The sequence below is a fragment of the Oncorhynchus gorbuscha genome, linkage group LG01, assembly GCF_021184085.1.
Source record: "Oncorhynchus gorbuscha isolate QuinsamMale2020 ecotype Even-year linkage group LG01, OgorEven_v1.0, whole genome shotgun sequence".
Classification (NCBI taxonomy): domain Eukaryota; kingdom Metazoa; phylum Chordata; class Actinopteri; order Salmoniformes; family Salmonidae; genus Oncorhynchus; species Oncorhynchus gorbuscha.
In genome coordinates, this window is record NC_060173.1 from 82,058,984 (window position 1) to 82,085,206 (window position 26,223).

At 43.1% G+C, this 26,223-nt stretch overlaps 1 protein-coding gene across 3 annotated transcripts in view; it reads right to left on the reverse strand.

The window, feature by feature from the left end:
- Position 1: 1 nt before the first annotated feature.
- The window catches only part of gpm6bb (glycoprotein M6Bb), a 51,363-nt gene continuing 25,141 nt past the window's right edge, over positions 2-26,223 (reverse strand). The window contains exons 1-7 of one of the 3 annotated variants that reach the window (XM_046362480.1): positions 24,429-24,582; positions 9,487-9,673; positions 6,801-6,957; positions 6,128-6,296; positions 5,509-5,582; positions 5,022-5,087; positions 2-2,732 (exon numbers count right to left, since the gene is read on the reverse strand). In XM_046362480.1, coding sequence (XP_046218436.1) covers positions 2,583-2,732; positions 5,022-5,087; positions 5,509-5,582; positions 6,128-6,296; positions 6,801-6,957; positions 9,487-9,673; positions 24,429-24,477 — 852 coding nt within the window. In that variant the 5' untranslated portion in view covers positions 24,478-24,582 and the 3' untranslated portion in view covers positions 2-2,582. Of the gene's footprint in view, positions 2,733-3,133; positions 4,378-5,021; positions 5,088-5,508; positions 5,583-6,127; positions 6,297-6,800; positions 6,958-9,486; positions 9,674-24,428; positions 24,583-26,223 lie in introns of those variants that run through there. The other 2 variants (XM_046362495.1, XM_046362488.1) reach the window with 2 other exon arrangements.

Sequence of the window (26,223 nt, forward strand, 5' to 3'; positions counted from 1 at the left end):
GTGGAGTTCATTTTTGTATTTCTTTATTTTCATAAAAACAGTTAACAGGCTTGTTGAGAGAGATGTCAGAGGGGATCCCAGTCAGACAGGATGTTGGATTGGTGTCTTCCTGGTGATTGATCAGTAGCCATTTCTATAATTTGTTGGTACTTTATACACAGGAAACACTGTATAATGAGACTGCATGATCAAAGTCATCCACTTCACATCAGTCATCTTCCTGCAGGCCGCTTTAGCGTCTGTTCTACAATATTTCTGAGACCACTTTGTTCACAAAACAAGATGTTGTCAATCAAGACTTACAGTGGCTTAAACTTTGGCTGAACCGTATTCATGGTCAGATTGCCATTTTCAATTATATGGTGATGATTAATATTCATAATAATGTGATGCATTAAGTATCATCTGAAATAAATTCACAAGGAGGCCCTTGACACTCATAGGAAAAAAATGGGGTACACTATTAGGTTACAAAATACTATAGAGGATTCGCATACTTGGAAACACCTAGGACTACGATGACATACAATGGACATACAATGGATTAATTGGTTCTCTGTTAGAAAAATAAAAGGAAACGGGCAAACACTGCCTACGATAGTTGTCAGTACATATGACTACACATCACCTGTATCACTGCAGAAACAGTTCTCCTTCATGCAATAATGAATTAACATCAATATCCCTGTTTCTTCTCTACCTAAAAGAAAAAGATTACATCAGTAATTGTCAGTATTTTCACAATTGCATGTCAAAAACAATGCTGAAATGCAATTCAAGAGGTTTTGATACTTTTTTTTCTTTTTTAAGTGGTTATATATTCAATAAAATAAAATAAAAGATTGAAACATCACCAAAAGATTCCTGACTTGTAACATTTTTACATTGTACACATACAAGCACAGATTTTGTTTTTAGATCCACATCCTAAGACTGAGTTAGCCTGGATGTAGAAGGGATAACATTCACACATTTCACTTGTACTGTCTAAGTTGTAAGGTCTGCCATGGTAAACAAAGCACATCACATTATATCAAATGTTTCGTTACAGACTTTTTTTTTTCTCAACCAAGTATAATGGAAGCATCCTGTATCTTGTAGTTATAGGGATGAACATGTAACAGTCGCAAATGGGAATTTCAAGTCACCTGGGAATTTGGAATGAACTGTGGGAGATCATACACTATACAATAGGAAGCATTTATTCATCCCAACAATACTTTGAATATACAAGCCCCTCTGTCCAACAGGGTAGTATACCATCCTCATGCTCTATTGTCAAATTTGACATTTATTTTTCATCTCACAAAGACATTAACCATGACATTTTAAATTGCTGCATTTAAAAAATAAAAAAATGATACTAATTATTACCCATGGTATCACACTTTGGTGATGTATTAAGATGATATATTTTGGTCAGTCTAACAGTAGAATTGTTATTGGCACCATTCACTTGCCAGAGTTTAAAAATAAAAATTAAAGTCTAAGAGAAAAAACAACCTTTGCATGTATTTTAGTGTAAGGGATTCCACCCTTCAAAAAGGACTAAAACTAAAATCTGAAACCACTACGGTTTCGCTTACAGTCACATGGGCACGTGGTTAAGTAAAATACATGTGTATGTAGCTAAAGTAACTACGTAGGCTCACTATTGTACACCTGAGGGAATTAGTATTTTGCATCATTATTTATGTATGTGACGAATGTAACTAGAATTAGCATTAAACAAAATGTCAGCCCTAAAATAGGAAAACTACTATCAAGAGAAAATTAATCTAAACCTAACAGTTTTAATGGGAAGAAGGGTAAACATAAATTGTCAATGAAGCCAACCAATGCATGTTCTGTTCTACAATGGAATGTTGTTGTGCCTTCATATTTCTCCTCCTTATATTCTCTCCATTCAAAGCCAGGAGGACCAAACGTGTGTGCAATTAAAAACAACACGTTGCACTACTTTAATAGAACTGATGTTGTAAGGCGTTTCATGTTGTGCTATGAAGTGTTATCAAAACTGCATCTTTGATAAAAATAAAAAAAAATGGATTCTCTTCTCGCTGACACGAACTTCCTGCTCTCCCTTATTCATAAATGGCCAACAGTCAGGCCAGAATCATAACAGGACACTCTAAAACAAGTTTCACTATTTCTTTACGTTCTTGTGTTAGAATAGTGCAATGTTTCAAGCTTCACCAGCGAAGACTGATTAGGAAGAAAGCAAAAAAAGAACAGATCAAAATAATTGTTCAAAACTGCATATTTTTCTTATTCGACAATTTAGAAAAATAAAAACAAAAATATATTCACATACAAAACACAAAACAGAGGTTCCGACACGTCTTGGTTAGTTGCAGAAAGCGACATTGATGCTTTAGTTTGTTAGGAGCTGTATTACTGCGCTGCGTGAGGGCAGCTGGCAGGTTACAGGAGCTGTGTGTGTGTGTGTGTGTGTGTGTGTGTGTGTGTGTGTGTGTGTGTGTGTGTGTGTGTGTGTGTGTGTGTGTGTGTGTGTGTGTGTGTGTGTGTGTGTGTGTGTGTGTGTGTGTGTGTTTTCATAGAGGTGGACGAGGACGTAATCCTTATGTGTAGGAATTGAGACATTCCTTTGAGCGAGACGTGATGTCGTGCAGCTCCTGCTCTTCCTTCATTTTGATGTCTTGGTAGGCATGCATGTGACTGGCGTCCTTTAGGTAGGCCCAGTTTGCTGAGAGAATCATGAGGAAGTGGATCTGGAAGAGAAGGGTGAGGGTGGATGGCCGGTGAGCATGTCAAGATGCAAAGCAGGCTACAGGAGTCAGAGCTACATCACACACACATATAACACAACGTTAAGCAGACAACAGACAAACCTGCACAGTAATGTTATATCATTATTATCAACACAACTAACATTACTATTACACTATGAACAAACCATACTACAGAAGAGACATTTTGAAGGGGAGAGGAAGGGGAGTGGGGGTTTTGCGTGCAAGCTTGATGAGGATGGTGGTTAGTGAAGGTCAGAGGTTAGTGGGAAATTAGATTGAGACGTGAGATGGAGTCAACCTTATCAACCTGTGTTCTGTCACTGGTACTGTTCTTAGTTAGTGTCTGTCTTTCATTTGACAATAATATAGACCAATAGGTATATTTTGTACACAAAGATTGTTTATTTTGTATAGAAAGAGAAAAATAATAACTACAGTCTTCAAAAATCTTAGGAAATAATTAAATATTTATGAAATATGGAATATAAGTAATCATAAACAGATTAAGTAATAGAAAAAAAACTACAAGTAAGCATGCAGGCTCAGTGTTAAAAAAAAAACAGCGGCTCTTTAAACAACTGATTGGCCGTTTCTGGATGAGTCAAAGAAAAAAGAATTAAACAAAACATGAAACTATCAGCTGAAGCTAGGAAGGCATCAGATTGCATTAAAAAAAAATCACATTACTCCTCTAAAATAGGAAAACCTCCTTTATAAAATGTATGGAGCCATAAACTGAGGCTATATACCTTGAGCAAAAAATATACCCCTGGTACTGCCCTTACTCTTCAAAATACTAGCTATATGCGCAGTTATTTTTGAAGTACTACTGTACAACACTGTTCATCTTGTCTATGTCATCTTACAGATGAAGTGTGTCTATATCGTGATACGATTTAGGAGCTAGTTTGTGACAGAAGCTTGTAATACTGACAATTCTCTGTGTAACACTTTGTGGCTTGCACCAAGAAAATACAAAAGTACACATGATCAAACCGCAAACATGAATGGGGAATGGGCACTGTGCCAAGGCTGGGTGGTCCTCGGACAAATTGACCATTAGTAAAAAAACAAATATTTTTTTTTTCAACCCGAATGTAAGAGCGATAGTCATAGCACTGACTGAAGCCTGAGAACTCATTCAAAATACTGTATTGTCCTCATATTAATTGTGTTTTGTCTTCCTCCTCCAAGCCTACTCTACAAAAAGCCTGAGTGCTATTCAATTAAGGGAGTTATTACTGATTTAATGTCCTAATAATATCTTAACATGACCTGGAGAAAAGCATAACCCTGCTAACTATACACCACCCCATTCTGAAGACAACTCTCCTCGGGTACCGTTGAACCTTCCGACAGGCCTATCCCTGGATATCAAATGCTAAAGGACACATACACTCAGCTATTTACGATTTAGGTGAATGCTAATGGGGAAGATGTATTTGTCTATGTTCTGTTGGTTTTTAGTTCATGTAGTAAGTGGCTGCTGTCTCTACTCAGTGTAGTGTCATAGACTGTGCTGTGCTGTGTCTCTGAACACCAGTTAAAACTTAGTGCAGCAGTCTTCTCGACTCTTAAACTTCAAAACGGCAAAGTTATAAGTGGTAGCCATCATGTAGATCAGCTGGTGGAAGAGAACAGAATACAGGCGGTAAGAGAACACTCCAGGAACGTGCATGGCTGCCATATTGGCAACAACTGATCTTTCTACGTTCACATTTTTTACGTGTAAAAAATAAGTATGAGTAAAATATGACTGTTTATCACTTTCAGATGTGAGTTGAGTAGAAACGTATGAAACTGTCTTTGGAAGCAATCAGAGAACAAAATGGTCTCCATGGCCTAGACAGAGAATTTTCCTCGACTGTCATACTCATTGTTTTCAAAACACCCAAGATGGGACTCTTTGGAAATGGGGTGCCCTTAGTTCAAAGCACTCTGATTTCGTCTACAAATGTTTATATCCTTACAGAGATTCTCCATGACACTGTATAAACATAGCCACGGTAAGTCTCCACCCTGCGTCCTTTTACCTATATATATATAATAAAACCGGGGCCAGGGGCATCTACGGAGATGGTTTACAGCGAATGGGATTGGAGATGTGTGAAAGCCTATGTGTAATCTGCTTTACAGAGGTTACATAAACCATATGGGAAATGAGGAGAGGAGAACTGGATTCATGATCTACAGTCAGATACAAACCGTGCAAGGATAGACTGAGTGGGAGGATGAGAGAGAGAGAGCGAGAGAGAGAGGTGAGCTTACCAGAGCAATGACGGTGGCCCCGGCTCCAGCGCATGCTACAATGTACAGGTGGTAGGACAGGTAGAACTGAAAAAGACAAGAAAAAAACAATGATTTATGTGAATGAACACAGTACCACAGTACGGTAACTTACATTTACATTTGAGTAATTTAACAGAAAATCTTATCCAGAACGATGTACAGTTGGTGCATTTATCGTAAAATAGCTTGGTGAGACAACCCCATATCACAGTCATAGTAAGTATATTTGTCCTCAATAAAGTACCCGTCAGCAAGTAAAAAAAGACAAGTGCGAGTGTGTTCAAGAAAGGAAGGGGTGTTTTTTTGTTTCGTTTTTCTCATTGTGAATACAATTTGTTGCGCCTCTGTGGCCCCCAAACACTTAATATAGTTGTGAGCGCAAGCATCTCAAAGTAATGACACCAAATAATGGACAGTATGTCATCTGTGAATGAATGACTCCGAATTAGAGGAGAAGAAGCCTTACCTCACTAGTATTACAGATGTCTCCTAGTGTGGACCCACAAGCCTTGCCTGGTGTAGCGTTCCATGGGATGATACCTGCAGACGGTCGTTAAAGGTTCATATTTACACTGAGCAAATTCTTCACATCACGTCTTCATAAAACATGTTCCTATAATTCAGATAGTCATGCAGTAAATGAATCAGAGTTCAATCGTTAATGGCCCACAGTCACATATCACATTACAATTTACAGAATGGTTGCAACTCCAAATCACCATTAAAATGTCATAATTGGAGAGTTGAGTGTATTAAAGCTGCAAAACGTGACACACTGAACATTATGATGTCTTATCGCTGCCATAAAACTCTGCCTGAGAGGAGACAGGGAGGCAATCGAGCTGTAGAAAAGATGCCACACGTGCTTTGTTATCCTATTAGTTATTTATCCCACTACGATCTTGGCTCTCAGCCACTATGGTGAAATAAGGGTCATATTCAGTAAAGCACACCGTAACAAAACATTTAAAAGAAAAAAAATGCACGTTTCTTATTGGACAAGTTTAGGTAGTAATTTCAGTCTGTTTCCTTTCACATGGTGCCTAATGAAGATGACCCTGACTGTGACTGAGGCATTCTCTTACCGTACTGACGGACGTCCACGCATATAGAGTCCACGTTGGTGAAGTTGGAGACTGGTGACCTCATGGCGGCACAGGTGGACCACATGTTGTAGAAGAGGAAGACGGGCACGGCGGAGAAACCAAACACTCCCAGCCAGGCAATACCCAGGATGTAGGTCAGGAACACAAACTGAGAGAACACACACACACACACACACACACACACACACACACACACACACACACACACACACACACACACACACACACACACACACACACACACACACACACACACACACACACACACACACACACACACACACACACACACACACACACACACACACACACACACACACACACACAGCATCCTATTAGCATTAGGCAGAACATAAACATAAACATTTTTGGAGCCTATTTGACAAGTAGGTCTTTAAGGGAGGGACTGTTTATGTGTCCAATTGCAACAATATTTTGTCATTATGGTTTTCATCAACTTGCTTGATTGATCGCATCTACCCAGGATTAAAACATCATGTGGTTTGGTGGAAATACTTAAAAAAAATGTTTTTTCAATCTTGTTGACAAAAGGGTTTGATAGCCAGTTAAGACTGCAGTGAGTTGGTTATTTGTGATTTGTGTAAGTTCAGCGCATGGAAACCACAGTCCAGTGGTGTTGATAGTGACGTACCATCCCACTAATACAGCGCCCGCAAATGGTGGTCTTGAACTCGCTGTGCAGCTCCTTGACAGCGCTGGTGGTGTAGAAGCCCTCGGCCAGCAGGATGATCCCATAGAGGAAGAAGAAGGAGGCGATGCCATAGATGACATACTGCATCAGCTGTATTCTGTATGGGATCAAATCACACATAAACCACCTCAGTGTCCCGTGTGTGATCAAAGACACAGAGCTGAATTAGTTTACATTAGTCTTGGGTTGGAAAACTGCAACCTATACCATTCACTCTGTGAAAATCTTGAAATCATTAACAACTTTGGCTGATGAACTGTAAACCGATGTCTTCGAGTGAGGATGACTGACTCAGTTTCCCCCCCAAAAAAGGATAAGCAGTCCCAAACCCTTAACACAGCCTGGACAGATGACAGGTGATACATGCCTGGAGAAATAATCTGCTAAAAGACCGATCGGCCTGCTAGACATCTTCAATGAAACAGTGCACTCAGAGACTCCCCTTTCAACCTCAACACAAAACACATGCTCTGTCCTGTCCTCTCGCTCCTCTGTTTTTCTCCTTAGACTAATGGATCCAGATAAGAAGAGCTCCATATTAGGCTTTGTCTCCAGGATGAGGTTCAGACAGGGGATATAATCAGCTAAAAATAGTCGTTGTGATGAGCTCATTGAAGAAAGAACATATCTATATAAAAATACTTGTAATTTATGGATTGGGCTTATCTATGCTTACACTAGGAGGCTCAGTTTATTTAGATAAAAGGGGTTGGTGTACAAGTCAAAAGTTTGGACACACCTACTCATTCAAGAGTTTGTCTTTATTTTTAATATTTTCTACATTATAGAATAATAGTGAAGACATCAAACAAATCCAAATATATTTTAGATTTTAGATTCTTCAAAGTAGCCAGCCTTTGCCTTGATGACAGCTTTACACACTCTTGGCATTCTCTCAACCAGCTTCACCTGGAGTGTGAACAGTCTTGAAGGAGTTCCCACATATGCTGAGCACTTGTTGGCTGCTTTTCCTTCACTCTGCGGTCCAAGTCATCCCAAACCATCTCAATTGGGTTTATGTCGGGTGATTGTGGAGGCCAGGTCATCTGATGCAGCACTCCATCGCTCTCCTTCTTGGTAAAGTAGCCCTTACACAGCCTGTAGGTGTGTTTTGGGTCATTGTTCTGTTGAAAAGCAAATGATAGTCCCACTAAGCACACACCAGATGGGATGGAGTATCACTGCAGAATGCTGTGGTAGCCATGCTGGTTAAGTGTGCCTTGAATTATAAATAAATCACTGACAGTGTCAGCAGCAAAGCACCCCATCACACATTCTCCTCCATAATTAATGGTGGGAACCACACATGCGGAGATCATCCATTCACCTACTCTGTGTCTCACAAAGACATGGCTGTTGGAAACAAAAATCTCAAATCTGGACTCATCAGACCAAAGGACAAATTTCCGCCTGTCTAATGTCCATTGCTCGTGTTTCTTGGCTCTTCTTATTCTTATTAATGGTGTCCTTTAGTAGTGGTTTCTTTGCAGCAATTTGACCATGAAGGCCTGATTCACGCAGTCTCATCTGAACAGCTGATGTTGAGATGTGCCTTTTTACTTGAACTCTGTGAAGAATTGAACTTATCCTCTGCAGCAGAGGTAACTCTGAGTCTTCCTTTCCTGTGCCGGCCCTCATGAGAGCCAGTTTCATCATAGAGTTTGATGGTTTTTGCAACTGCTCTTAAAGAAACTTTCAATGTTCTCTAAATTTTCTGGATTGACTGACCTTCATGTCTTAAAGTAATGATGGACTGTCGTTTCGCTTTGCTTATTTGAGCTGTCCTTGCCATAATAAGGACTTGGTCTTTTACCAAATAGGGCCATCTCTGTATACCACCCCTACCTTGTCACAACACAACTGATTGACTCAAATGTATTAAGAAGGAAAGAAATTCCATTAACTTTTAACAAGGCACACCTTTTAATTGAAAAGTGTTTCAGGTGACTACCTCATGAAGCTGGTTGAGAAAATGCCAAGAGTGTGCAAAGCTGTCATCAAGGCAGCAGGGTAGCCTAGTGGTTAGAGCGTTGGACTAGTAACCGAAAGGTGGCAAGATCGAATCCCCGAGCTGACAACGTAAAAAAAATGTCGTTCTACCCTGAACAAGGCAGTTAACTCACCGTTCCTAGGCTGTCATCAAAATTAAGAATTTGTTCTTAACTGACTTGCCTAATCAAATAAAAAAAGGCAGAGGGTGGCTACTTTGAAGAATCTCAAATATAACACTTTTTTGGGGTTACTACATGATTCCATATGTGTTGTTTCATAGTTTTCATGTCTTCACTATTCCTCTACAATGTAGAAAATAGTAAAAATAAAGAAAAACCCTTGAATGAATAGGTGTGTCAAAACGTTTGACTGGTAGTGTAAGTGGAAATAAAAAGTGTTATAAGATATTGCTGTAGACATATAGTCACTGTGCTACTGCAGATAGCATCAGGATATATAGGTTTCGGGATGAGGTGAGATCCAATAGTATCTAATTGCTGCTCTACTCTGACCATACAGTAGGATACTTATGGTTAGTCAGACCCTACTTCTAGATCGTGTTTCATGGTCAGGTTATGGTCTACAAATCCTAACCATACTCATGGGGTCAGTATAAAGAGGTGCGGTTACTCACACGTCGGTCAGCATGGCGTGGTCAGAGGTGATCTTGGAGAAGTGGTTCTCCAGGATGCTGATGGTGCCGGTGAGGGCCACATGGCCACAGCCACAGAACAGGGCCACGCCAGAGAAACACAGGATCGTAGCCACCAGGGACGCATACGGCACCCCACCTAAACACTTGATGCAGCACTCAAAGCAACCTACACGGAGACACAGATTGAGAGAAACAGAGTGTGAGATCAGTCATTTATTGAAATCATCATTCATCACAGACTAGTTCAAGTGAAGTTGTTTTCTTTCTGACATTCTCCTTAAATTCTTTGGTGAACTTGTTGCTGTGCGCTGCAGTGTAACAGTGGCACGTCCATATAAGGAGGTTGTGTTTCACTCTATAATACACAGAAGAGCTGAAGTATTGGTGCACAACGCATTTAAATCATATACATAGCCGTCGTTGCAGTAATGAGTTTAGGGAGACGTTTCAAGTTCAACTCACTGAAACATTCAAATGAGCTGTTTCACAACCAACGACAGCACAGTAGAGGTCATTTAATTATTCATTGTTCATCGGAACTCAATAAGAACATGTACTGACTTTCTCAACCTCCTCCAAAGGACTCATCACCACGGAATCCTCATCTACTAATACACTACAAAACAATGAACACACACTGCCAAAACACACTCCTCATCAGACATAGAGTGGAGAATGGAGTGGAATTTTGATGACGATTTATGATGAGTGACGGTTGATCATACATTGATTATCATGCTAGAATGAGACTGAACGTTATCGTTGCCACTTAGTAGGGTCATCTAGCTGTGTCTGCCTGTGCAGCCAGCGAGAGCAGCCTGTCCTGACTATTCATCGCTAGAATTAAAGTGCACTAATGGGAGGCAGACAGGTCACTATTGGGCTGTGGAAGCCAGCCAAACCCTAATGGAAATCAATGGCAATTCATAATGGCAGAATTAAGTGACCGGATGAGTTGTACAGTAGAATCCATCTCCTCTACTACATTAAAGTACACAGTGCCTTTGGAAAGTATTCAAACACCATGACTTTTTCCACATTTTGTTACGTTACAGCCTTATTATAAAATGCAATAAATCTTTTTTTCCCCTCATCAATCTACCCCATAATGAAAAAGCAAAAACACGTTTTTAGAATTTCTTGCATATTTATCAAAAATAAAAAAAACGGAGCACATTTGCTCAGTACTTTGCTGAAGCACCTTTGGCAGCGATTACAGGATCAAGTCTTCTTGGGTATGATGCTACAAGCTTGTCACACCTACATTTGGCCAGTTTCTCCTATTCTTCTCTGCAGATCATCTCAAGCTTTGTCAGGTTGGATGGGGAGCATTGCAGCACAGCTATTTTCAGGTCTCTCCACAGATGTTCGACCAGGTTCAAGTCCGGGATCTCGCTGGGCCACTCAAGAACATTCAGAGACGTATCCCCAAAGCCACTCCTGCGTTGTCTTGGCTGTGTGCTTAGGGTCGTTGTCCTGTTGAAAGATGAACCTTCGTGCTCTGGAGCAGGTTTTCATCAAGGATCTCTCTGTACTTTGCTCCGTTCATCTGTCCCTCGATCCTGACTAGTCTCCCAGGTCCTGCCGCTGAAAAACATCCCCACAGCATGATACTGCCACCACCATGCTTCACCATAGGGAAGGTACCAAATAAAATCAAATAAAATTGTATTTGTCACATACACATGGTTAGCAGATGTTAATGCGAGTGTAGCTAAATGCTTGTGCTTCTAGTTCCGACAATGCAGTAATAACCAACGAGTAATCTAACCTAACAATTTGACAACAGTTACCTTATACACACAAGTATAAGTGGATGAAGAATATGTACATAAGGATATATGAATGAGTGATGGTACAGAACAGCATAGGCAAGATGCAGTAGATGGTATTGAGTACAGTATATACATATGAGATGAGTAATGTAGGGTATGTAAACATTATATTAAGTGGCATTGTTTAAAGTGGCTAGTGATACATTTTTTACATGTGTGGCAGCAGCCACTCAATGTTAGTGGTGGCTGTTTAACAGTCTGATGGCCTTGAGATAGAAGCTGTTTTTCAGTCTCTCGGTCCCTGCTTTGATGCACCTGTACTGACCTAGCCTTCTGGATGATAGCGGGGTGAACAGGCAATGGCTCGGGTGGTTGTTGTCCTTGATGATCTTTATGGCCTACCTGTGACATCGGGTGGTGAAGGTGGCCTGGAGGGCAGGTAGTTTGCCCCCGGTTATGGGGCAGACCGCATCACCCTGCACCAATTCAGTTGTGTGCGTGATGTGTACGCCGAGGAACTTAAAACTTTCTACCCTCTCCACTACTGTCCCATCGATGTTGATAGGGGGTGCTCCCTCTGCTGTTTCCTGAAGTCCACGATCATCTCCTTTGTTTTGTTGACGTTGAGTGTGAGGTTATTTTTCTGACACCACACTCTGAGGCCCTCACTTCTTCCCTGTAGGCTGTCTCGTCGTTGTTGGTAATCAAGCCTACCACTGGAGTGTCGTCTGATGATTGAGTTGGAGGCGTGCATGGCCACGCAGTCGTGGGTGAACAGGGAGTACAGGAGAGGGCTCAGAACGCACCCTTGTGGGGCCCCAGTGTTGAGGATCAGCGGGGTGGAGATGTTGTTACCTACCCTCACCACCTGGGGGGGCGGCCCGTCAGGAAGTCCAGTACCCAGTTGCACAGGGTGAGGTCGAGGCCCAGGGTCTCGAGCATGATGACGAGTTTGGAGGGTACTATGTTGTTAAACGCTGAGCTGTAGTCGATGAACAGCATTCTCACATAGGTATTCCTCTTGTCCAGATAGGTTATGGCAGTGTGCAGTGGGGTTGCGATTGCGTCGTCTGTGGACCTATTGGGGCGGTAAGCAAATTGGAGTGGGTCTAGGGTGTCAGGTAGGGTGGAGGTGATAGGGTCCTTGACTAGTCTCTCAAAGCACTTCATGATGACGGAAGTGAATGCTACGGGGCGGTAGTCATTTAGCTCAGTTACCTTAGCTTTCTTGGGAACAGGAACAATGGTGGCCCTCTTGAAGCATATGGGAACAGCAGACTGGGATAAGGATTGATTGAATATGTCCGTAAACACACCAGCCAGCTGGTCTGCGCATGCTCTGAGGACGCAGCTGGGGATGCCGTCTGGGCAGTGTTTCGCGCTTTCAGTTTCACGAGAATGCTGTCATCAATCCACGGTTTCTGGTTGGGGAATGTTTTAATAGTTTCTGTGGGTACGACATCGCCAATGCACATGCTAATAAACTCGCTCACCGAATCAGCGTATTCGTCAATGTTGTTGTTTGACGCAATGCGGAACATATCCCAATCCACGTGATCGAAGCAATCTTGAAGCGTGGAATCAGATTGGTCGGACCAGCGTTGAACAGACCTGAGAGCAGGAGCTTCCTGTTTTAGTTTCTGTCTATAGGCTGGAAGCAACAAAATGGAGTCGTGGTCAGTTTTTCCGAAAGGAGGGCGGGGGTGGGCCTTATATGCGTCGCAGAAGTTAGAATAACAATGATCCAGGGTTTTACCAGCCCTGGGTTTTACCAGCCCTGTCAAGTTTCCTCCAGACGTGACGCTTAGCATTCCTGACAAAGAGTTCAATCTTGGTTTCATCAGAACAGAGAATCTTATTTCTCATGGTCTGAGAGTCTTTAGCTGCCTTTTGGCAAACTCCAAGCGGACTGTCATGTGCCTTTAACTGAGGATTGGCTTCCGTCTGGCCACTACCAAAAGGCCTGATTGGTGGAGTGCTGCAGAGATATTTGACAGTGCATGTCAGAGTTAAAACCAAACCATGAGGTCAAAGGAATTGTCCGTAGAGCTCTGAGACAGGATTGTGTCAAAGCACAAATCTGGGGAAGGGTACCAAAAAATGTCTGCAGCATTGAAGACTCTAGAGTTCCTCAATAGAGGAACTCTAGAGCTCTGTCAGAGTGACCATCGGGTTCTTGGTCACCTCCCTGACCAAGACCCTTCTCCCCCAATTGCTCAGTTTGCCCGGGCGGACAGCTCTAGGAAGAGTCTTGGTGGTTCCAAACTTTTTCAATTTAAGAATGATGGAGGCCACTGTGTTCGTGGGGACCTTCAATGCTGCAGACATTTTTTGGTACCCTTCCCCAGATTTGTGCCTCGACACAATCCTGTCTCGGAGCTCTAGGGACAATTTCTTTGACCTCATGGCTTGGTTCTTGCTCTGACATGCACTGTCAACTGTAGGACCTTATATAGACAGCTGTGTGCCTTTCCAAATCATGCCCAATCACTTGACTTGACCTCAGCTGTGTGCCTTTCCTCAATCATCAATCAATGGAAAAAGGATGCACCTGAGCTCAATTTCGAGTCTCATAGCAAAGGGTCTGAATACTTATATAAATAAGGTATTTATGTTTTTATTGTTAATACATTTGCTAAAATGTCTAAAAACCTGTTTGCACTTTGCCATTATGGGGTATTGTGTGTAAATTGCTGAGTTTTCTTTTTTTATATATCCATTTTGGAATAAGGCTGTAACAAAACAAGATGTGGAAAAAGTGATGGTTTCTGAAAACTTTCCGCAGGCACTGTAGCCTATTTGGTACAGACGCAGTGCCTCTTAGCCAGACAGTGTGTAAACAGACCACAATGTGTTGCCAATAAAATCCACATGTTTGTCTCGAAGGATGTTGTATTTCAAACAGCAGGCTGTAGATTTATAGCATGGCCTGGTCCTGGTTGGAGAGTGAGCTGCATATGTGAAGGCCTTACTAATGTGGGTTCCATAAAACTGTATATAGATTCATAGATTCGATTCATAGATTCACATTGATTTGTTCAAGTGTGGAAAATTGTGTTACAGACAACTGTTTCCTCCATTGGATATGGCCTGAACGGAGGCTGACTTACTGCCAGTGGACATGGCATTCAATAAATGCCCAGCCATGGTTCAGCAGAACATAAAAAGCCCATTGTTGCATGTTCTAGAGATGACTCCAATGCAGAAGTCTGAGAGATACGAGGTAGAATATGCCGATCGAAATCCAATCCTGAAAGTGTGTTTGTGTTTGTCCTCTTTCTCTGGCGACAAAGGAAATGAGACAGATATATTAAAGCCAGAACAGAGCCACTCAATAGTTGTGTGTTAACAGAAAGTTCATCCCGTAGCCTTTTGTGTCACACAGAGGGATAAAACCATTTTTGTCCCAGGGGTTGGTGAATAACAGTTGCCATGGCAGTGCATTAACCACAACCCAGTGAGCGTGCTCGAGGCGAGGCGGAGCACATTTCCCACATAGACACACATGGAAGGCAGGACCAGCAGGATATAGAGCTCAGCCACAGTGTTAGTCATCTATCATCCATTGCTGTCAGGTAGGCCTATGTCTGATCTTGGGGGGAAAAAGTTGGCTTTCACTCCAAGTCATGGAGGTCATGTGTCATGAAAACCAACCAACCAACCAATTAACACAATCAACCAGTGAATCCAATCCCGCTCATAAAGTGACAAATATCACTGCTGATGGCGAGCGTGACAAAGACTGAGCTGCATAACAATCATTATTGTGTCAAATAGACAGTTGAGGGACAGAAGCAATAGCAACGTTCCAACTAACCCATTGTGAAATCACTGGAGCTCAATCAATAGTGGCACATCTTGGTTGAAATGCGGACATGATGGCTTTAATAAGTGTCTGTTTGCTGTAAAGACAAGCCTCTGCCCATATCATATCACTCATTAGGCTAACACCAGAATGGCTAACACCAGAATGGCTAACACCAGAGAGCACATCAAATCAAATCAAATTGTATTTGCCACATGTTCCTACTCACTCATGATATCATATTCCACTTGACATATACTGTACATATCATGCCCTGATATTATTGGATCGAACCATGAAGGGAAACATTTGTCACCAGTCCATCACAATTTTCAACACAAGACTGAACCAAGGGAAACCTATAGCATCCATTCACCTATGCCCCTAAGCTGCCAAGTAGCAGTCAGGCACTCTGTCTATCAGCTTTGCCCCAGTGGCCTACATCCCCTGTTGCCTGTCCTGTACTGTGAGAGAGAAGGTCAAGCTGCAATATCAACATCTAACTAGGTCCATAGAGAGGGAGAGAGAGAGAGAGAGAGAGAGAGAGAGAGAGAGAGAGAGAGAGAGAGAGAGAGCAGCACGATTTGAGACCTGTTGCCACAAGAAAAGGGCAACTAGTGAAGAAATAACAATTGTAAATACAACCTATATTTGTTTATTTACTTTCCCTTTTGTACTCATGGACCAGACAAGGAGGGCATTAATCAGAGAGGCAACAAGGAGACCAAAGATAACCCTGCAAAGCTCTACACCAGAAATTGGAGTATCTGTCCATAGGACCACTTTAAGCTGTTCACTCCACAGAGCTGGGCTTTACGGAAGAGTGGCCGGAAAAAAAGCCATTGCTGAAAGATAAAAATAAGCAAACACGTTTGGTGTTCACCAAAAGGCATGTGGGAGACTCCCCAAACATAGGGAAGAAGGTACTCTGGTCAGATGAGACAAAAATATAGGTTTTTGGCCTTCAAGGAAAATGCTATGTCTGGCGCAAACCCAACACCTCTCATCACCACGAGAACACCATCCCCATGGTGGTGGCAGCATCATGCTGTGGGGATGTTTTTCATCAGCAGGGGCTGAGAAACTGGTCAGAATTGAAGGAATGATGGATTGCGCTAAACACAGGGAAATTCTTGAGGGAAACCTGTTTCAGTCTTCCAGAGATTTGAGACTGGGACGGAGGTTCACCTTCCAGCAGCATAATGACCCTAAGCATACTGCTAAAGCAACACTTGAGTGGTTTAAGGGGAAACATTTAAATGTCTTGGAATGGCCTAGTCAAAGCCCAGACTTCAATCCAATTGAGAATCTGTAGTATGACTTAAATATTACTGTACACCAGCGGAACCCATCCAGCCTGAAGGAACTGGAGCAGTTTTGCCTTGAAGAATGGGCAAAAATCCCAGTGGCTAGATGTGCCAAGCTTATAGAGACTTACCCCAAGAGACTTGCAGCTGTAATTACTGCAAAAAGTGGCTTGACAAAGTATTGACTTTGGGGGGTGAATAGTTATGCATGCTCAAGTTGGATTTTGTTTGGTCTTATTTCTTGTTTAATTTCACAATTAAACATATTTTGCATCTTCAAAGTGGTAGGCATGTTGTGTAAATCAAATTATACAAACCCCCCAAAAATCCATTTTAGTTCCAGGTTGTATGGAAACAAAATAGGAAAAATGTAAACATATGTTTCCCTTGCCAATAAAGCCCCTTGAATTGAAATGTAATTTAATTGTGAGAGCGAGACAAAGAGAGAGAAAGAGGGGCGGGCGGGCGGGGGGAGGCATCGGTGATTAAAGGCCACAAATCCAATCAATTTACCATCCATTTGATAAGAGGTCCTTTAACAACAATGGCCTGACCTGGCCTGCTTTCAATTCCCAGAACACAATAGTTAAACTGGGAAGGTATTGTACTGTACTCTACCGTACTCTAGTATGCTGTCATCTGACCTCTCTGTCCCCTCAACACTGACTGTGATGCTATTACACCTTGGAGTGCTGTTAAACACCACTCCTCACACACACAACGTTCCTTTTCTCTCCTTGGAGAAGCTTTGTGCCTCTCTCCTAAGGTGTTGTGTTTAATTACTCTATAAATCGGAGGTGGTGTTTTCTCAGCTGGAGTAACATTCGCCATGCTGTTGGCTGGATTGTGTGTTACATCTAACCCTAACCCTGAAACAACACTGGCACCAAGACAGGCCCTCTGACATGGTTTAGCGTTTAACCACCACAATAATACCACTCTATTTACATAGAACCACTATGAAGGACTTATTCTTTGGTGCATGAGTCGGAGGAAATTGAAAAAACATAATCTATCGCCTACGCAGATCCTCAATGGGTCCTTCACAAAGGACCATAGAGAGGGCTGTCTGGATTGACCATCATGCATCATGTTTGCTTTATGTGGTATTAATCTCTTCTTATCTCTTTTCGTCTCTGCAGAGACTCATTCAGTGCAGAGGAGTAATAATATCCGGCACTGATTATGGATGTGAGATAGGAGGTCCCCTATGGGTAAGTCGTTTAGCACCGTGATGGGCAGTAAAGCACAGTCTCTCTCACACACATACATAGTGTGGTAGTCTTTCCGTGTCAGTGTAGATAGTACACTATAGGACGAGAGCAGTGTTAGCCCTGTAGCTATTCTTGTCCAAATATCCGACTGTGAGAAACACTGTAGCGTCAGAACAATAACTGAAGTCTCCAGGGCAACTAGACAATATTCAGTCCCTGTTTTTGCCATCGCAGTCTAGGGCTTTATTCAATCTGGGCTCTATTCAATCTGGGCTCTATTCAATCTGTATTACTGGAGCGTTACAGAAAGCGCTGTAAAATGTATAGGGTCATTTCCTATTGAGCTGACATTGGCAGCGTTTAGACCTGAGACACAAGTCAGATCAGAGGATTCTCTATAAACCTCTTTTCTGTAAACCTCTTCTCTATAAACCTCTTCTCTCTAAACCTCTTCTCTCTAAACCTCTTCTCTCTAAACCTCTTCTCTATAAACCTCTTCTCTATAAACCTCTTCTCTCTAAATCCCTTCTCTCTAAACCTCTTCTCTATAAACCTCTTCTCTCTAAACCTCTTCTCTATAAACCTCTTCTCTATAAACCTCTTCTCTCTAAACCTTTTCTCTCTAAATCTCTTCTCTATAAACCTCTTCTCTAAAAACCTCTTCTCTATAAATCCAGGCCTTTATGGTACACCAAATATGACAGGATATTACAGGCCTTCATTTCTGTAGTAAAGTCTTCCTCAGGGAGAGAGAAGGGGATTTGTTGACTCTCTCTCTCTCTCTGGGTGAACACACACACGTAATCACACACAAGATGGAGCCCCCTGGCATATTCCGAATAGAAAACTGTTCCAAAGGAAAATCTAATTGGCCCTCTTCTCTTTGATGACTTTCACATGCTCATAAAGCCTGATTGATATCCCGGTTAAACCCCTCCCGTAAACTCTCCCTTGACTCATCCCCTCCCTCCCTGATTGAAAAGACACAGAGGGGTGAGGGAGGGAGTGACAGAGACAGAAAGACTAAGCAAGAGTGAGAGAGACTGAGACAGAGACTGAGACAGAGAGTGAGAACAAGGTAGAAACAGAGAGAGAGAGAGAGAGCGAAGGGAGAGAGAGAAAGACAGAACGGGCAAGGGAGAGAGAGGGAGGCAGAAAGAGGGACAGAGGATGAGGTTAAGTCGGCGAGAGAGCGAGAGACAGAGACGGAGAGAAGTATTCTGAGAGACAGACAAATAGAGAGACCAGGAGGGACGTGAAAAGTGAGAACAGAACAACTGTGACCATCTGCAGTCACACACACCATGCCAAACTGTTGAGTCTCTCATTACTCTGGTCATGCTATAGAGACTGAGTCAGGAACACAAAGAGAGATTGAGCCAGAGAGACAGAGAGAGAGACTGCCGTATGGACGGCAGTCAAAAGAGCCCTGACACAAAGAGCCAGTGTGTGTAGCCCCAGACTATTCGTCAAGCTGCAGTCTCAATGGAGAAGGCTCATTCAGAGCAGCTCTGGTCCAGGGCCCTGCTCTTCCAGCCTCTTAGTTTGGACTGGAGCACAGGGCAGGCCAACCACAGAGCTCCATCCTGTCCGCCCAGCATGCACTGCGCCGGCCACAAAGCGCGGTGGAGGAGATGGGTGGCAGCCCACTTCACACTCCAGAAGCATCCTGTTGATCTGGGCATCTGACAAGACAAACAGGAATCATCCCCTGTGTCAGATGGCTCATTAGGAGAGACATGGAGTGAGCAGACTGTCCAGAGAGAGAGCGAGAGAGAGATAAGATGATAAAAAGAGAAAAATAAACTAGGATTAGAGATAGAGAGAGAAATAGAAGGAGGGAGACATTATGTGCGTTTGTTGTTAAAAGAGAGAGCGAAAGACAGAGGTAGTGATATGGAAGGTGGGGGTGGGGGAAGGGGTTGACCTCCAACCCTGCTGCTGTAGCTCATCCCCATGTTTCTAGCTCCAGACCCCTCCATGGACTCCACTCCCTTCCACATCCACAGCTGGGGCTGCTTCCTCATGGCCGTCCATCCCTTCGACACCAGCTGTCACGTGACCCACCACAGCCTGTCAACACCACCACACAGCCCCCACTCAGACCCTCTCAATCCCCAACAGCTGCCTGGGACCCTCTGTGGGAACCGTGGAACCGAGGCTGTCCGAATAAAGCCCATCAGAAAAATCTCTAATCTTTAGGCTGAGCAATGCAGATCATAACAGCTGTTCTCATTCTTGTATGGGGATGCTATAACTGCAGACAGGTACAGTAGCTATTGCATGAGAAAAAACACTTCCATTGTACACTGAACAAAAATATGAATGCAACATGTAAAGTGTTGGTTCCATGTTTTATGAGCTTAAATAAAAGTTCTACAAGCACAAAAAGCTTATTTCTCTGAAATTTTGTGAACAAATGTGTGCTTTGCCAAGATAATCCATCCACCTGACAGATGTGGCATATCAAGAAGCTGATTAAACAGCATGATCATTACACAGGTGCACCTTGTGACAGGGACAATAAAAGGCCACCCTAAAATGTGCAGTTTTAAGGGAGTGTGCAATTTGCTGACTGCATGAATGTCCACCAGAACTGTTGCCAGAAAATGAAATGTGAATTTCTCTACCATAAGCCGCATCCAATGTTGTTTTGGAGAATTTGGCAGTCCATCAAACTGGCCTCACAACCGCAGACCATGTGTATGGCGTTGTGTGGTTGAGCGGTTTGCTGATGTCAACGTTATGAACAGAGTGCCCCATGGTGGTGGTGGGGTTATGGTATGGGCAGGCATAAGCTATGGACAACAAACACAATTGCATTTTATCAATGGCAATTTGAATGCAAAAAGATACCGTGACGAGATCCTCAGGCCCGTTGTCGTGCCTCACCTCATGTTTCAGCAATGCACGGCCCTATGTCGCAAGGATCTGTAAACAATTCCCAGGAGCTGAAAATGTCCCAGTTATTCCAAGGCCCCGCCCCGCATACCCCCCAGACATGTCCCCAATTGAGCATGTTTGGGATCCTCTTGATCGACTTGTACGACAGTGTTCCAGTTCCCACTAATATCCAGCAACTTTGCACAGTCATTGAAGAGGAGTTGGACAACATACCACAGCCCGTAATCAACAGGCTGATCAACTCTAAATGAGACGGTGTCGTGTTGCATGAGGCAAATCGTGGTCACGCCAGATACTGACTGGTTTTCTGATCCACACACCTACCTTTTTTTTTAAAGGTATCTGTGACCAACAGATGCATATCTGTATTCCCAGTCATGTGAAATCCATAGATTAGGGCCCGATGAATTGATTTAAATTGCCTGATTTCCTTATATGAACTGTAACTCAGTAAAATATTTGAAATTGTTGCATGTTGCATTTATATTTTTGTTCAGTATATATGAAATGCTTTGTAGCTTCCTGGCTCCCTATTAATAGGTGTGATTTTACAGTCCAGACAGTTATGCCATTTGACATGTGTTGGGGTGGTTTGTCCTACTACAGTATCAAGGTAGAAGCTGCCAACCGAGAAAACATAGGACAAAATAAAAATAGAAACACAGCATGTTGGACATCCTCCCATTTCTCTCCTCTTAAATGAACTTGTGTTCTATATGAGCGCACACACCACAGCCCTCTAGCTAAACACGTAGAGGGGACACAAAGCTCCGGTGTGATTCGTCCATGGAGCCTCCTCCTCACCTTTGTTACTAAACCCAGTCAGCATGGCAGCACCGAGCAGCACTGAGAAGCTAATAACAACTCTCAGGCCTAATCTGCCATCTCTCTTCATTATTAACAGATGTGCCCTGGTTGCTGCTAGGACTAAGTGTTGTTGCTTGTTGTTCCACTCACTGAGGCGCGGACAAAACACCATTTATCCGACATAAGGATTTTCCTAGACACGAGGTAGATCAGCAGTTAGAAAGACAACAGGGATCATTCTCTGGGGATGAAGAGGTCTAACCTCGCTCACGCATCAAAGGATCGTATTGTTTACTTGTGTCGCAGAGCAAAGAGATGTTATGCTGGCTAACGCTCGCCCATGACTGGGGTTGCCTATTCAGACTGCTGTTGACTGTAATTCATAATTACATAATTTTAGATTGAGATTTGTGTGTGTTCGTTTGTGTGTGTGTGTGTGTGTGTGTGTGTGTGTGTGTGTGTGTGTGTGTGTGTGTGTGTGTGTGTGTGTGTGTGTGTGTGTGTGTGTGTGTGTGTGTGTGTGTGTGTGTGTGTGTGTGTGTGTGTGATATGACATCTTCAGGTATACTGTGCATTCGGAAAGTATTCAGAACCCTTCCCTTTTTCCAGATGTTGTTACGTTACAGCCTTATTCTAAAATGGATTCAATAAAACAATCTGTCTCAACAATCTACACACAATACCGCATACTGACAAAGCAAAAACAGGTTTTCAGAAATGTTTTCCAAATTTATTCTAAATAAAAAACAGAAATACCTTATTTATACAAGTATTCAGACCCTTTGCTATGATCCTTCGAAATTTTGCTCAGGTGCCTCCTGTTTCGTGATTGGCGTTCACCTGTGGTAAATTGAATAGATTGGACATGATTTGGAAAGGCACACACCTGTCTATATAAGGTCCCACAGTTGACAGTGCATGGCAGAGCAAAAACCAAGCCATGAGGTTGAAGGAATTGTCTGTAGAGCTCCGAGACAGAATTGTATCGAGGCAGATCTGGGGAAGAGTACCAACAAATATTTGCAGCATTGAAGGTCCCCAAGAACACAGTGGCCTCAATCCTTCTTAAATGCAAGAAGAACCACCAAGACTCTTCCTAGAACTGTCTGCCCGGCCAATATGAGCAATCGGGGGAGAAGGGCCTTGGTCAGGGAGGTGACCAGGAACCAGATGATCACTCTGACAGAGCTCCAGAGTTCCTCTATGGAGATGTGAGAATCTTCCAGAAGGACAAATATCTCTGCAGCACTCCACCAATCAGGCCATTATGGTAGAGTGGCCAGACAGAAGCCACTCCTCAGTAAAAGGCCCATGACAGCCCGCTTGGTGTTTTCCAAAAGGCACCTAAAGGACTCTCAGACCATGAGAAACAAGATTCTCTGGTCTGATGAAACCAAGATTGAACTCTTTGGCCTGAATGCCAAGCGTCACGTCTGGAAACCTGGCACCATCCCTACGGTGAAGCATGGTTGTGGCAGCATCATGCTGCAGGGATGTTTTTAATCCGCAGGGACAGGAAGACGAAAGATGAACTGAACAAAGTACAGAGAAATCTTTGATGAAAACCAGCTCCACTTGAACCCGATCGAACATCTCTGGAGAGACCTGAAAATAGCTGTGCTGAGGTTCTCCCCATCCAAACTGACAAAGCTTGAGAGGATCTGCAGAGAAGATTGGGATAAACTCCCCTAATACAGGTGTGCCAAGCTTGTAGTGTCATACCCAAGATGACTCAAGGCTGTAATCGCTTCCAAATGTGCTTCAACAAAGTACTGAGTAAAGGGTCTGAATACTTATGGAAATGGGATATTTCAGTTTTTGCAAAAATGTCTAAAAAACAGTTTTTTCTTTGTCATTATGGGGTATTGTATTGATGATGATTTATTTTTTATAAATGTTAGAATAAATCTGTAACGTAACAAAATGTGAAAAGGGCAAGGGGTCGGAATACTTTCCCAAAGGCATTGTGAACAAAGGTAGTGACAAACTGAGTGCGTTGGTAAATCCACTCTGGTCTTGTCAAAAGCTTTAACTCTGGAAAACAGCCAATGTTCCAAAGCAACAATCCTGCTCGATCTGTCCACCTGATCAGAGAGAAATGTGAGCTGGTACTAACAAAACATAATCATTCCAATAAATAAAGGTTACTATAATGACCAATAAATCAACATCCCATCTGCCTTTGTTGTATTTGATTACTGTTCGATACAATGTGCTTTGATATGAAACGGTAGCCTTTTCTCTTGGGGGAGAACCAGAGAGAGGAGAGGAGAAAGAGGAGACAAATCAATATATCCCTGTCCTGCAACTAATTCCTGCAGACGTGATTGTGTGTGCATGTGTGTGGTGTCGACAGATCAGCCAGCCCCAGCGGAGTGATTAATCTGTAGCGCTGTGTATGGGACTGATGATGTGCTTGTCTCTCTGTCTTGATCCCCACATCCCTCACACACACACTCTCTCTCTCTCTCTCTCTCTCTCTCTCTCTCTCTCTCTCTCTCTCTCTCTCTCTCTCTCTCTCTCTCTCTCTCTCTCTCTCTCTCTCTCTCACTCACTCACTCACTCATCGACCTCATTAACATCGACCCACCAATAACATCCAATTCTCCCAGTAGAGTAATACATGTTCACTTATGATGAGGCATGAAATAGGTCCTTCATAAGGGGTCCTTCAATAACAGGTCCTTCAATAATGCCAATGACAACAGCAACATAAGATACACCATCCACCACACGTTGAGAGACAGAGACACCGACACAGAAAACCACAACGCCTTACTAATACACTTGCAACAGCCTCTCACATATTCTTCATACCCTATATACAGCATGGGTCATCTACTGTGGATTGTCCAACAGACGTACACACACGGAAATACAACGCCGCACACAACCATCACATCATCGACTGTACTGAATGAAGGAGAGAGATTGCAATTGCTTCAAGCGGAGCGATGAGATATCGAGCGTGTGAACGGAGCCCCCTGCTGAGCAGTCTACCCTGCTATTGTGTGGCGTGAACCCAAGCAGCCTCAAGTCGGCTAAAGCCCCAGTAAACAAGGTGGTGAGAAGAGTTAAACATCTCTTTTTTTACTGTCCATTCGGGTACCTTTTTTCTCCTGGCTCTGCTCTTGGTTCTCTTCTGATGTAGTTTCCATGGTTGGTTTTATCCCATCCACCAAAAATGCTTCCTTTCAGCAGAATGTTCTCCTCCTATCTCTCCCTCCCTCGCTCACTCTCATCCACTCACTCTCGTTCTCTCTTTTTTTCTCCCTCTCTCTCTCTCTCTCTCTCTCTCTCTCTCTCTCTCTCTCTCTCTCTCTCTCTCTCTCTCTCTCTCTCTCTCTCTCTCTCTCTCTCTCTCTCTCTCTCTCTCTCTCTTGCACGTACCCTCGCTCCTTGCTCTCGCTCTCTCTCTTGTGCTGCCCTGACTGAAGCACAGCTTCCTAGTATATCACGGCTCCTTTCCAAGACGCAGAGGTCTTGTCGGATGATATTTGGTTGTAGCTTAGAGGTCCAGAAGCAACTATGCCAGCTAACCTAACGCTCCACCATACGTCTCTTGAGATTCCACTTTCCCAGGAAGTCTGCTTTATTTACACTGACTGCTTAGGCATTCGGTCTGGGTAGCTATGGAACCACTTGTCGCATCAACCATACACCTCACTCACACACACCCTCACACACATCGACCCCCCCCCCCCCTGCTCAACCCACATAGACACTCCCTCCTCTGAGGCGTCTCGGGCTCAGGGAGGCGCACCATGAATGACAATTAGGGGGCTGCTTGCCCTGCCTGCCTGGTAAGAATGGACTGGTTACATCACAGGAGTAGATGTGTGTGGGAGAGTAGGGACCCCCTCCCTTGGCTGTTGGGGGGCTCCACCTGGATGAAAGCCCCATTCTGTTTTGTGTGGTGCTGGGAGAGAATGGGGGAGAATGCATGTCAGCACACAATCTCCAGCCTCTCTTTCCCATCCGACCAAGGGGGATGGGAAAGGGGGAGAGTGGGAGTTTGGGGGAGAGGGGCAGGCCACTGATTTGCACCATATGCCTGCCCCCTGCTCCCGTGGCATACATTCACAACCTCTGAACGCTGTCTACCCTCCATCTGGTAACTTTTAACTCCCACATAAAAGCACACAAGAAAAGGTGGATGATCCCTCTCCTCCGAACAAGCAAAAGGAGCATCTCCGATGTTTGTACGGGTGAAAGAGGAAAGCCAGAGAGAAAATGGGCGAAAGAGAATGAAAAAAACATGAGAACTGTAGAGGCATTCGGAAATAGAAGGAGAGAGAAGTGAAGAAGAGGCTGAGAGAGGATGCCTGGAATTATGAGAGGGAGAAAGAGAAACAGAGAGAAAGACAGAGATGGAAACAGAGAGACAGAGAGATAAAAACAGAGATAGAAACAGAAAGACAGATAGAGATAGAAACAGAGAAAGAAACCGAGAGACAGATAGAGATAGAAACAGAGAAAGAAACCGAGAGACAGATAGAGATAGAAACAGAAAGACAGATAGAGATAGAAACAGAGAAAGAAACCGAGAGACAGATAGAGATAGAAACAGAAAGACAGATAGAGATAGAAACAGAGAAAGAAACCGAGAGACAGATAGAGATAGAAACAGAAAGACAGATAGAGATAGAAACCGAGAGACAGATAGAGATAGAAACAAAGATAGAAACAGAGAAACAGATAGAGAAAGAAACCGAGAGACAGATAGAGATAGAGATAGAAACAGAGAAACAGATAGAGATAGAAACCGAGAGACAGAGATAGAAACAGAGACAGATAGAAACAGAACGACAGATAGAGATAGAAACAAAGATAGAAACAGAGAAACAGATAGAGATAGAAACAGAAAGACAGAGAGAGAAACAGAGAGACAGATAGAGATAGAA